General features: G+C 39.8%; 1 protein-coding gene across 1 annotated transcript; it reads left to right on the forward strand.

Annotated features, from left to right (window-relative positions):
• Nucleotides 1-429: 429 nt before the first annotated feature.
• On the forward strand, nt 430-10587 carry LOC100753071 (zinc finger protein 728). The gene is made up of 4 exons (XM_027400084.2): nt 430-584; nt 5968-6094; nt 6807-6902; nt 8661-10587. The coding sequence occupies exons 1-4, from the start codon at nt 477-479 to the stop codon at nt 10340-10342; spliced, it is 2013 nt and encodes a 670-aa protein (XP_027255885.1). The 5' UTR covers nt 430-476; the 3' UTR covers nt 10343-10587.
• The last annotated feature ends 3193 nt before the right edge of the window (nt 10588-13780 follow it).

Consider the following 13780-nt stretch of genomic DNA (forward strand, 5'->3'; position numbering starts at 1 on the left):
AACCAAAGCCGTCTTCATTATAGCCAAGTGCTTTACCCTGATCTAGCCCACTGTGCGTCATCGACATCGTGTTTAGATGTAGCACATCTATAAATTGTCCTTGTTAGCCCTGTGTTCTTATTCTGGATGACAGGCGGGGTCAGCAAGAGCGGCTTCAAGAAGCATCTGAGTTTCCATGCTGTAGTTAAGATCCCATAGTAAGGAGACCTGAGCTTCAACATCAGAAACTTTTAGCGGAAATACCTAGGAACCGTGGTAAACATTACTGCAAGCTAACATCTGGTGCTGAGATCGCAGGGCTGAAACAGCCCGAATCCCCTGTGTCTGTCCCTGTGATCAACTATGTTTCCTTCCAACCTCACGTGTGCACAGATGGGCAGGAACCCAGACTCTGTACAAATCACCATCTGAGAATCCCCGGAAGTGCTTCGCGCTGCCTTGTGGGAAATGTAGTCCCTGCACTATGACATCACAAGATGGTGCTGTGGACACCGAACTTCCGCGTCCAGACTTCAAACTTCGCTTCTTCTCCAAAGTTAGGCGCCCGTCCTGCTCAGCGCTGGGCTTGGATCTCTGACATGGAGGTTGGTGCAAGGTGCAGCACCGTTGTGTAGATTTCTGAGGGGCCGTGCAAGGTGGCGGGTCCGGCTTGGAGGGAGCTGACTTGGGCTGGGTGGGAGGCAGGAGAAGCTGAGCTGGAGGTGCAGCTGTGCTGACCTAGGCTGGGCCACTGCCCCTGGGTGCAGGTTTGACAGGACAGAGGGGGACATGCCAAAGCCACGTGCTGTGGGTGTTCAGTCTCTTGGGATGCCCTGCTGCCCGAGTCCACCTGAGCTTCTGGTGACCTAGGAGCTGAAGGGAGCTGACTTTCCTGCTTGGCTGGGGAAGCATGCTCCCCCTAGTGATCCTGCCTCACGTGGCTGTAGTCAGAGTTCTCAGGACTTGTAGAACACGTGCACATCTAGCGCCTGCTATACTATATGGCCAGCCTACTAGGCTTGGTTTGATCTCTCAAGGTTCCGCAAGTTCCTATTTTCCAGGAACAGAGTCCTGTGAAGTCTATTGTATGGATGTTAGTTTCTTTTACTTTGGAATGAATTGTTAGATTTATGGATGCCTCCCGTGGGATAAGAATCTCTATTGAACAATACTGTGACCAGAATAATCACATCAATACACCTGCATAGCCACAGTAAAATCTTTTAATTGGTTTAACCCATCTGTGATGGTATATTGTTTATGATTTATTAAAGTTTGCATGAAGATTCAGAAAGCAAAGTCAGCCACAAGCTATAGAAGCCAGGCACTTTTAGTCACAGCAGCCAGAAGCTAGGAGGTGGTGGCACACACCTGTAATCCTAGGACTCAGGATTAAGAGGTAGGTGGATCTCTGTGAGTCCAAGGCCACCCAGATCTACACAAGATTGAATCAGTCCTAAAGAGAATTATATCTCCTGCCTTTAATTCCAGCACTAGAGGGGTATAAAAGATAGAAGCAGCGTTGCAATTTAAGAAAAGTGGCACTCCAGAGAAAGAAGCCCATGCAACAGGGTATTAGCAGAGGGTATTTTTTTGGGGGGGGAAGGGATCAAAAAAGAAGGAAGGGGGGAGGACTGGCTTCTGAAGACAGGAGAAATGAAAGGGGGGAGAGAGAGAGATGGAGAGAGAGAGCAATGAACAGATAGAAGGATGGGAGGTAGGCAGGGCTCTTTTAAAAGGGAACATAGTGATGTTCTTAGTAGCCGCAGCTGAGGGTGTATCCTGTCAGAACCCCAAGGACAGGCCAGAACAGACTAGATGGTAATACTGTATCCAATTCCATTTGAGACTGTGTAATGTCAGAAATTTAGACAACTTTTCAGATGTGCAAGAGAACTTAGTGTGATGAGAGAAATAACCCTCCTGGTCAACAGGGGGCTTCACTGTCTCATAAAGGGAGGGGAGAAATGGCCCAGGTGACCTGGCAGGCTGTGGGCATTGTACTCTCATCACATCCTTCTATCTCTTCACTTTATCGACAGTGTCTACACTTCCTTAAACGTACTCTGTCACTAAATGTGGCTTTCAGGTCCACTAATGCCCCCTGAATAGTCCTAGAATGATTTGCCCAAGTTTTTGTACCGTATTAGACACAATAAAAGATGACTTTGGAAGGTGTGGCTCACTCAGGTTCCTGTGATGTACACAAGTTCCTGTCAATGCAAAACCCACAGGTCTCGTCTTAAAGGGAGAAGGAGATAGTTTAGTCTGAAGCCATTTGGGTAGGTGTGAGCTGGGAGCAATTATTTAGGTTACCCCAATTTCATGGTCCAAAATGGAATAGTTTCATGGCTTTACATAACAAAGAATGTCATTAATCAAGGCAAGTTTAAAAAAAAATTGGTGTGTACCCCTTGGTGATAGGTTCTATGAGATGGGGTGACATTCTTGGCTTTTGAATTGATGGAAGTTAATGTTCTTCCAAGTCAGTAGATTCTAAAAGATTCTTTTACCTATTGTCACATTTTGTTGGGAATGTATTTTACTCTTTTTAGTTCTTTCTTGGGATCTTTTGAGGGGCCTACCACCCAGCTCCCAAGTAAATCACACACAGAGTCTTTGGCTTGTTTCTATCAAACTTTTCTTAAATTAACCCATCTACCTTTTCCCACTGGGCTTTTATCTTTTTTACTTCTGTGTATCTTACTTTCCTTCTTACTCCATGGCTGGCTGGGTGGCTCAGGGGCTTGGTGGCTCGGTGGCTGGCCCCTGACATGTTACTTTCATTGTTCTCTCGTTGCTCCTCTCCCCTTTCTCATTTTTCCTGTTTCTCCTCTGCCTGTCAGCCCCATGTATCCTTGCTCCTGCCTCACTATTGGCTGCTTGGCTTTTTATTAGGACCATCAGGTGTTTTAGATCAAAGGTTCATTGAGTTAAACAAATGCAGCATAAACAAAAGTCACACAACTTAAATTAATATTCTACCACAGTCACGAGCCGTTTGGTCCACTACAGAGTGATACAAGGAATCAATGTTTTTGAAGGGTAAAACGGCCCATGGTAAAGTAATTAATTACTCTCTGAACCTGCAAAATTCCACTCTGCACAGTGGTCCATCAATCTCTGCAGGCACAGACTCCTTCCCAGAGTTTTTCACTCACAGCCAGACTCAACTTCTTTTTTTTAATTTTTTAAAAATATTTTATTTATTTATTTATTATGTATACAACATTCTGCTTCCTTGTATATCTGCACACCAGAAGAGGGCACCAGATATCAGAACGGATGGTTGTGAGCCACCATGTGGTTGCTGGGAATTGAACTCAGGACCTTTGGAAGAGCAGTCGGTGCTCTTAACCTCTGAGCCATCTCTCCAGCCCCAGAGTCAACTTCTTATCAATAATTTTCTTCTAGAATCCCTCCCCCTATCTCAAGTGCTCTTGCATATATTGCTTTCCTCAGTCAAACCAAGTGTTTGTGTGCTGGAGACTGGCTTATGACATCAAAGTCTACTCTTAGGAAACCTGGGCTTCAAACCCCCTCCTCCTTTCTATTGAAATTTTCAGTGAGTTTCCAGCCATATTTGAAATAATGGACACCTCTCAATTAATGTTGCTAATCTTTAGGGAAAAAGAGTACCATTCTGTGAAGTGGGAAAACCACACTGCCTTGTACATCAAAACAGATTCCTTGAGATTCAGAGATGACACAGCAGCATGCTCCCGTTTAACCTATAAGCCCCAGATATTTACATATCTTTTTTGAATTAAGCATATTCTATAGCTCATCCCTGTCATAGCTGAATTTCAAGGAACAGTCAGGAAACCCAGAGTTCTAAGTCATCCTCTGCATCATAGCAAATTCAAGTTGAGCCTAGGCTACATGAGCCCTATATGATAAAAAAGATTCTTAAAACGTAGTTTATTGGGTATGGTCATTGAAGATGCATTCTTTTCTCCAGTGTATATTTGACATTTTTGTGAACTATTAAATGGCTGAAGTTATGTATGCTTATGTTTGGGTCTTTCTTTGATTTTGTTCCATTGTTCTAGCCTACATGGCTGTTTTTTTTTTCTGAAAGTTCCATGTTGTTTTTATTACTATGGCTCTATAATATATCTTGAGATCTGGAATAGTCCTTTTATAATTGTTCTTTTTTTCAAGATTGTTTTAGATATTTGGGGTTCTTTTATGATTCTATGTGAACTATGATAGTGTTGATTTCTGTTAAAATGAGATGGGAATGTTGAATGTGATTGCATTGAATCTGTAAGTTGATTTTGGTAAAATGGTCATTTTGCCAGTGTTGATTTTACCAATTCCTACCATTGAATGTCTTTCTATTTTCTAATGTCTTTCTCCCTCTCTCTTTATTTGTTTAAAGTTTCCCATGTAAAAGGCATTCACATCCTTGCTTTGTTTCGTTCCCAGATATTTTATGTTCTTTGAGGCTATTGTAATTGGGAATGTGTTCATAACCTTTCTCTGTATGTTTGTTGCTTGTGTATAGAAAAACTATTAATTTGTGTAAGATGATTTTTATTCTTCCATGTGGCTGTGTTTGAATGTATTTCCAGAAGTTTTCTAGTAGAGCTTTTGAGATAATCTTTGTATCATATCATGGTGTCCACAAATATGCATACCTTTGATTTCTTCTTTTCCTATTTCTAATTTTTTCCCTCTTTTATTTATTGATCCAGCTAGTACTTCTAGCACAATATTGAAAAGGGATATTTTGTAGCTGTGTATTAACTTCAGTCAGTTGCTTCATGTTTTCCTTACTTAGGATGATTTTGGCTAGTGGTTTTCTCATATATGGATTTTATTATGTTGAGGTATGTACCCCCCAGTAGTCCATTCCCTAGCACCTTTATCATGAATGCATGCTAGATTTTGTTCAAAGCCTTTTCTATGTCTGTTGGAATGATCTTGTTTTTTTTTTTTTGTCTTAAGATTATATACATGGTTTATTACATTTATTGACTTGTGTATGTTGAACCATCCCTGCATTTAAGGGATAAGTCATCTTGATCATGTTGGATAATCTTTTTGATGTGTCTTTGTTCACTTTGCAAGTTTTTTTGAGCATTTTGAATCTATGTTCATTATGCATAATGGTCCCTAGTGTTCTTTTGTTGTTGTTGTTTTGTCTTTACCTGATTGTGTTATTAGAATAATACTGGCTTCGTAAAAGCAGGTTGGGCTGCTCCCTTTGTTTCTTTTGTTTACATATTTGAAGAATTATTAACTGTAAATCTTTGAATGTCTATAAGAATTCTGTTGTGAATCTACCTGGACAAGGAATTACTTTTTTATCTGGAAGACTTCTTTTTACAAATTCAATCTCCCCATTTGTTTTGGGTCTGTCTGGGCTATTAAGTTCTTTAATATTGTTCATTTATGTATAGAAGTTACATATGAATGAAAATGAAATCACAACAAGACTAAACATCTGAAACCCGAGTGCTGGGATTAAAGGCGTGTACCACCAACGCCCGACCTCTTCATGTCTTTTAAATGCTTTTTGTAGTCTTTGATGAAGTTTTTTTGTTTTGGTTTGATTTTTTTTTTTTTTTTTTTTTTGGTTTTTCCAGACAGGGCTTCTCTGTGTAGCTTTGGAACCTATCCTGGCATTCGCTCTGGAGATGAGGCTGACCTCGAACTCACAGAGATCCACCTGCCTCTGCCTCCCAAGTGCTGAGATTAAAGGTGTATCTCACCACTGCCCAGCTTATTTTATGGTTCTCAAAAGTGTAATATTCATAGGAGTTTCTAGGCTCTTCTGCATAACATCACAGTACTATGTCAGAAGTATTTTAGGGATATTACTCTACATGTATTTGTAGGACTTCTGTCCTCTCACTCTGGTGACCACTAGATTTTTACCTAGATGGACATGATGCCTTTTGTTATTTATACTGTTACTGACAATTTTAATCAACACAGTGTGTGGTATTTACTCTTTTTTTTTTTTTTACTTTATTTCAGGATATACTGTCATTCTGGGATGTGGTCATTTATTTCTCTGCAGAGGAGTGGGAATGCCTAGGTCCTGCTCAGTGGAAATTGTACAGGGATGTGATGTTGGAGAACTACAATAACCTTGTGTTCCTGGGTGAGGATCATTTCCATGATGTGTTCAGCATGAAACCTCTTTCCTTTGTACAATGTCTTCTGGGAGCTTGTGATTCCAACAGTGAGATTCATAGTGCTACTTTTAAGGAAAATTAAAATTATTCATATACCTTAGAACTGTTTTAGTTCTTCTTGTGTTCATAATGCCCCTCCACCTTTTTTTTTTTTTTTATTAGTTCTAGTTAGGGAACAAGCTTATTTCAAGTCCCTTCTCCCTCTCCCTCCCCTCACCCCCAAACTTCCTCCCCCACCCCCAGCCCACCCCCCACCCCATCCACCCACCACTCCCCAGGCAGGGTAGGGCCCTCAACGGGGGCTCTGCAAAGTCCACCAAGTCTTCCTATGCTGATCCTGGGCCCTTCCCCATGTGTCCAGGGCCAGAGTGTAACCCTTCATATGGGATGACCCCTCCACCTTTTATATGTATCCTTTTTATTAGTGCTAATATTAGAAAGCAAGTAGCATGAGCAGGGTGACTTAAGTTAAAGAGACTGGCACACACTTCAGTTTTATTATTTTTCATTGTAACTAAAGGACATGAAGCTCAGGACCAACAAATCCTGAATTCTTGCTAAGCATTCTAATGTGGCCTATCAGGAACCTCATGAAGAAGTAATCCTCTACAGTCCTGGAGAATACGTGCTACTCTCAGTAGAAAACACAACAATGGTGTTCTCTTTTCCCATAAACAGGTCTTGCTTCCTGTAAGCCATACCTGGTTACATTTCTGGAGCAAAGACATGGGCCTTCTCATGTGAAGAGACAAGCAGCAGGTGCCATGCAAGCAGGTGTGTAGGAATGAGGGGAACAGAGGACAGAGTAGAGGTTCAGGTATCCAACAGAGAGTCAGACTTTCTCTTGAGTATTAATGCAAAATGTTCTGGTGGAAATCAATTTTTAAGGTTCTTCTTCTGTCAAAGGGTGATACCTGTCAGATGTTTAGGGTGATCTGAGGCTCATAAGCTTTGTTTTCCTCCTGCCATGAGATTAGCTTGTGTTTACAGTGACAGTCAAAGTCTGTCATTTCTATGGGAACTTTAACTTGGGTATTTATCTGTCTTGAATCCCTGAAATAGATTAAGTAATGTTATTATGTACAGTCTTCTTCTGCAGCTTAATTTTGATTACTTCAAAAACCAAATCTCTATAAAAACATATATATGTATTCACATATTCTCTCTCTCTCTCTCTCTCTCTCTCTCTCTCTCTCTCTCTCTCAGTGTTTTGAAGTTTGACTACTTCTATACTTTGTTTTTATGTAGTCAGAAATTTCTGTGTTTGTTTAAGGGGCTGATTTCCATTAGCATAATTGTGTTAAGGACTTTCTTAATTTTTACTGTTCTGCCTTCCTTACAGGATTGACTTTCATAAATGTTCCTTTGTTTCCATGTTGTAAGTTGTCATGATCTTCTTCCTTTAACGGAAGCTTACATGATTTCCACCTATTGTGTGTTTTAAATTAGGCTGTGTTAAATACAGGTATAGAAAGTTGAATGTAGCTTATTATTTATATAGGAAAATGCAGGTGTGAACTGATGGGGGATGTCTTCCGTATATGTTTGTCTTACTGGTTGATGAGTAAAGCCATTATCCTGTTGGCCAATAGGACAGCAATATAGGTGGGACTAGGAGATGAGGAGGATTCTGGGAAAAGTAGGTAGAGGCAGCCATGATGTAGGACACAAGAGGAGAAATAGTTCTGGACTTGTTTTCTGGTAAGAGAAAATCATGTAGATATACATAGATTAGTAGTTATAGGTTAATAATTAAGACAGAGCTAGCCAATACAAAGTCCTAGTCACTGGCCAACAGTATTATTATTAATATGTTTGTGTGTGTTCTTTTGGGGCTGATGCAGCAGTGGGCCTAGGCTGGCAGGAAGAATGCTTGTAACAAAATGGCACCCAACATGGGTAACAAACCCATGACCCTGAGATTAAGAGTCTCATGCTCTACCAACTGAGCTAGCCAGGCCGCAGTGATGAGAACTATAGTTCTTACTTGATAACTGTTTTGTCATATATAATTTGACTATGTTAAAGGTGAAACCTTTCTTTTTATTAGACAGAAAAGAGAAGATGATGGGGAATGTTCTTCTGTATATTTGTTCCTCTTACTGGTTAATGAATAAAGCACTGATTGGCTGATTGGCCAGACAGGAAGTGACATAGCTGGGCAAAATCAGAATATAAACAGGGGACAAACAGGAAATTGCTCTCTTCTCTAAGGAGATGCTGAGTAGTCATCATGTAGCAGGCAAAGGAGTTGCAGGTCTGGCATTCCCCGGTAAGATAAGACCATATGGAAATACATAGATTAGTAGTTACAGGTTAATAATTAAGACAGAGGTAGCCAATAAGAAATGCTAGTCACTGACCAACGGGTTTATAACTAATATAGCATCCACATGTTCATTTGGAGCTGAAGTGGCAGCGGGCCAGTAAGTTCACATTACAGTGAACATATGTTTCTGTTTTAAAAAATAAGCACTGTGAACATAAAGAATGTTTCTCGCTTTCATTCATTTCTCAACTTTTGCTCACCAGGGAAAAAGTGCTATACATGCAAAGAATGTGGAAAAGTCTTTGATTTGAAATCAAAATTTAGTAAGCATCAGAGAATTCACTTAAGAGTGAAACCCTACAAGTGTGAAGAATGTGAGAAGGCCTTCCGTGTCCCATCATTACTAAGGGAACACAAGAGAATTCATACAGGAGAGAAACCATACAAGTGTGAAGTGTGTGCTAAGGCCTTCCATGGCCCATCATTACTTAATAAACACAAGAGAATTCATTCAAGGGAGAAACCCTTCAATTGTCAAGTAAGTGGTAAAGCCTTTCATTTTTCAACAGTACTTTCTGAATACAAGAAAATTTATACAGTACAGAAACCATACAAGTGTGAAGCATGTGACAAGGCCTTCCGTTTTCCTTCATTACTTTCTGAACACAAGAGAATTCATACTGGAGAGAAACCTTACAAGTGTGAAGTGTGTGATAAGGCCTTCCATGCTCCATCATTGCTTTCTGTACATAAGAGAATCCATACAGGAGAGAAACCCTATAAATGTGAAGTGTGTGGCAAGGCCTTCCGTGTTCCATCAGTGCTTTCTAAACACAAAGTAATTCACACTGGAGAAAAACCCTACAAGTGTGAACTATGTGGCAAGGCCTTCCGTGGTCCATCACTACTTTCAGTACACAAGAAAATTCACACAGGAGTGAAACCCTACAAGTGTGAAGTATGTGACAAGGCCTTCCATTATCCTTCAATACTTTCTAAACACAAGAGAATTCATACAGGAGAGAAGCCATACAAATGTGAAGTGTGTGGAAACACCTTCCGTTTTCCATCATTACTTTCTGTACACAAGAGAATTCATACTGGAGAGAAACCCTACAGGTGTGAAGTATGTGACAAGGATTTCCATTGTCCATCATTACTTTCCAAACACAAGAGAATTCACACAGGAGATAAACCCTACAAGTGTGAAGTATGTGGCAAGGCCTTCCGTGCTCCATCAGTACTTTCTGTGCACAGGAGAATTCATACAGGAGAAACACCCTACATGTGTGAAGTCTGTGGCAAAGCCTTCCGTTGCCCATCATTACTTTCCAAACACAAGAGAATTCATACAGGTGAAAAACTCTACAAATGTGAGGTATGTGGTAAGGCCTTCCATTGTCCATCATTGCTTTCTAAACACAAGAGAATTCATACAGGAGAGAAACACCACAAGTGTAAAGAATGTGGTCTGGCCTTCTATTGTCCATCATCACTTTCTGAACACAAAAGAATTCATACAGGTGAGAAACCCTACAATTGTGAAGTATGTGGTGAGGCTTTTAGGACTTCCCGGATTCTTTCCACTCACTTAATAACCCATTCTGGAGAGAAACCCTTCAAGTGTGAGGAATGTGGAAAAGCCTTCTCTACAAAATCATACTTATGTCAGCACAAATTAACTCACAACGTGGAGAACCCTTTCAAATGTAAAGAGTGTGGTAAAGTGCTCAACAATATGAAAAACTTTAAGGATCATCAAAGAATTCATTCTGGAGAGAAACCCTACAGGTGTAAAGAATGTGGCAAAGATTTTAGAAGTTCTACAGCACGTTCTAAACACCGGATAATTCATACTGGAGAGAAACGTTACAAGTGTGAAAAATGTGGTAAAAGCTATTACCAGTCTTCTGGTCTTAAGCAACATCAAAGAATTCATTTGTGAGAGAAACCACACAAGTGTGAAGATGTGCCTAGATCTTTTGTATTCACTAAGAACTTTTGAAAAGACCTGATAATTCTTACTGGGCATTAATGCCACAAGTGTGAATAGTGTTACAAACCCTTTAATAAGCTTTCCAATATTTCTCAACACATGGTAGTTCATATTGGAGTGAAATGGTACAAATCTTAAAATGTTCATGAAATGTTTACACTGCTTGATACCATTAAAAATTATCAAAAAATGCATTCTGTGTAGAAGCCCTTTAAGTGTGGGGAATGTTGTAAAGCCTTTGGAATCACTCACATCTTACCTACACAAAAGAATCAATAGTAAAGGGCAGCCATACACATATGAAGAATATAGTGAATTTTATCATTCAATCAACATCTGTGACCTCCATAGAATTTGTTCTGGAGAGATACACCAAACTGTGAAGAGTGTGAAAATGCCTTTAAAAGTTCCTCAAACCTTAAACAAAAAGAAAGTATTCATACTGAGCAACATTCATATAAATGTGAAGAGTGTAGAGAAGGTTTTATCATTCATTCCTTATTGTACACCAAAGAAGCCACACTTGAATTTCTGCAAATGGACAGTCTATGGCCAGTTGTTTACTTGATCCTAATGCCTGTATCCATATCATAGGGTTCATGTTGGTGAAGTGCACTATAAATGCTAACATTGCTAGGTGAAGCAACGCCTTCACCTAGCTATCACATCAGAAGTGTTCTCCAAAATGTCATAAGACTTAGAAACTAGATATACCTGAATAATGCAGAATAGTCTTCAATAAGATTTCTAATCTTTATCAAAAACAAACTATTTATTGATAAGAAGTTTTGCAAATACTTATATCCTATTTTGCTTCTGATAAACTCCATGCAGTTAAGCAATATGTAATTGTGTCTCAATTGGGTACATGACTGGGTTTTATGGACCCATGGGCATGTATGTGGTGCACATGAATACTAATATATAGATAAATCTAGACCACTGGATAATGTCAGTGCCCCTTGGATGTGTCATTCCTGGACAGGTGGTCCAAGATGTATGAGATTGCTGACTGAGCCCAAGCCAGGGAGATGATGGCAGAAAGCACCATTCTACCATGGTTTCTATTTCACCTGCTGCTCTGCACTTCAGCTGTGTTCTTCTGCCCTGGCTTCCAAGAATGATGAAGTGCAGTCTATGAACCAAAATAACCCCTATTCTCTCCTACATAGTTGCTTTCCATAGCTTTCATCACACCAACGGAAATCTGAGTAAAGAATGTGGCAAGGTTTTCCACTATTTATGCCATCATTATCATCAAAGCCTCCATGCTTGAGACAATGTGACAAGGCTCTGAGGTTTGTTCGACCTTAACTCTGCATTAGAGCATTCAAACTGAAGAAATGTCACACTGTTAAATAATTTTATAAAGGCTTTATTGTCAATTGAACACCACAGTGTAGAGAAATCCCATGAAAGCAACTGAAAATCAAATCTAAACACATGGAGCATGAGAAAAATATTTAAGAGAAACTACTATAAACTCCAACACTAGCTTATTTGACACACCTTCATATCAGGAAATCTCCTGTAGAAAGCCTACAGATACAAACAATATGGAGCACTTTTAGTTTAAATTCAATTTTGTTTACCCATGTGTGACCTCCTATTATGTAGACATCTTTTACATATTACTCTAGCAATAATCTCCAACATATATACACTTCATAAGAGTAAATGAAGTTATAGAAGAAAACATTTGTGAAGGCAAAGAATAGAGCAAGGTACTCCACCCCCCTCTTAGATTATAATGAATAGGAAGGAATTAGTATAGGAGAGCAAGCCTGCTACTGTGGAGTGTTGAAAATTGGGAGGTATTGCTTGGAATTAATGTGACATCGTTGTTTGATGTGCTGGAAAGAAACAAGTCATAGATGTCAGAATCATGCAGTTTACTCAAGTCTGAGGTTATCAATGTCATAAAAACCAAATAATTATGTTGCCCAAGATTTTGGAGATGCCAAATGGAGGAAAGTACAGAATCTGCTAAAGAAAATGACACACGATAGGGAGAGCATACCCGGGAGATAGGTTATGTGTCTTTCCAGTGAAGCTGGAAGGGTGGGGCCACATTTGAAGTCAACACACTCCTGCAGAAGTTACAGTTCTCAAAAGTGGAGGTATCAAAGTATATATCTGCTCTTCCTGGTTTGGGGCTAATACTTTTGTACTATATTCTGATTGTTCTTATTTAGAATTGCATGTTTGTTCTGTGTTAGTGTGTGGAGGAAATAGTCACTTGTTTTTTTTAGGTTGTAGGAAACCTAGAGTCTTGAGTCTCACATTAGATATATCTTGGATTCTTTTAAATCCTTCAAACTGTGAAGTACTTTGTGGACATTTCAATTTGGATTCTATTTTACTTATGAGATGAATGTAAGACTGGGGACAAGGAGAGGAATGTTACCATTTAATGTTGTTTAGGTGGAGCTAGCATGGTATTTTTTGGGGGAAACTTGATTGCCAACAAGACCCACAACCTTACTTGTGTCCTCAGTACTCACAAAATACAAGAAGGAACTACCTCTCAAGGTTGTCCCCACACATAGACATACCTATATACATACATAAGTGTGCACATTAACACATAAGAAACTTAGAATATTTTAAGTGTGTGTTTGTGTTTACAAGGGGTGGAGAAGTGATGCATAAATCTCAGTTGTTAACACAATGAGATGTAGAATCAAGCGAGAGGCAAGCCTCTGGTCATTTCTTTGCAGGGGTTATTTTCATTAATTTGAGATCAGAAGACCTGTTGACTGTGCGTGGATGTGTCCATTTGCCTGGGATCTTTGACTGTATAAGAAGGAGAGAGTACCCTGAGAGCAGTCATTCATCTGTCTCCCTCTGCTTCCTCGTTACTGTGGATGGAACATGGCCAGCTGCTTCATGCTCCTGTTGTCTTCACTTTCTTACAGTGTGTGGCGATTTGAATAAGAATTGCCCCCACGGTCTCATATGCATTGAATTCATCATCATCAGAGAGTGGCACTACTGGAAAAGCATTAAGAGGTGCAGACTTTTTGGAGGAAGTGTGTCACTGTAGGGGCAGGGAGGTCCTTAAGGTTTCAAAAGCCCAAGGCAGGCCCTTGGGTCTGCTTTTTGCTTTGGCTACACATCCATGTGTAGAACTCTCAAGCACTATCTCTACCTGAATGCCTCATGCCTGCAACTCTAATGATAATCAAAATGTAAGCAAAATGAATGTTTTCTGTTACAACACTTGTTCTGATAATGGTATCTCTCATAGCCATAGAATAGTGACTAAGACAATAGTTCATAACAGGGAGTGTAGTATCTCTGTGATAGGCATGGCCATGCTTTTATTTGGAAGAATATGGAAGGCATTTGGACTTTGGACTAGAAAAGTGACCGAATACTTAAAGA

This window comes from Cricetulus griseus, chromosome 2 (genome assembly GCF_003668045.3).
Source record: "Cricetulus griseus strain 17A/GY chromosome 2, alternate assembly CriGri-PICRH-1.0, whole genome shotgun sequence".
In the NCBI taxonomy this organism is placed as follows: Eukaryota; Metazoa; Chordata; class Mammalia; order Rodentia; family Cricetidae; genus Cricetulus; species Cricetulus griseus.

What these genes read in the sequence shown, in the direction of transcription:
- LOC100753071 (XM_027400084.2), top strand. Translation starts at nt 477, where the DNA reads ATGGTGCTGTGGACACCGAACTTCCGCGTCCAGACTTCAAACTTCGCT. An exon ending in CAATAACCTTGTGTTCCTGG is followed by an intron (nt 6,095 to 6,806) that starts GTGAGGATCATT and finishes TCCCATAAACAG; the next exon opens with GTCTTGCTTCCTGTAAGCCA. An exon ending in AGCAGGTGCCATGCAAGCAG is followed by an intron (nt 6,903 to 8,660) that starts GTGTGTAGGAAT and finishes TTTGCTCACCAG; the next exon opens with GGAAAAAGTGCTATACATGC.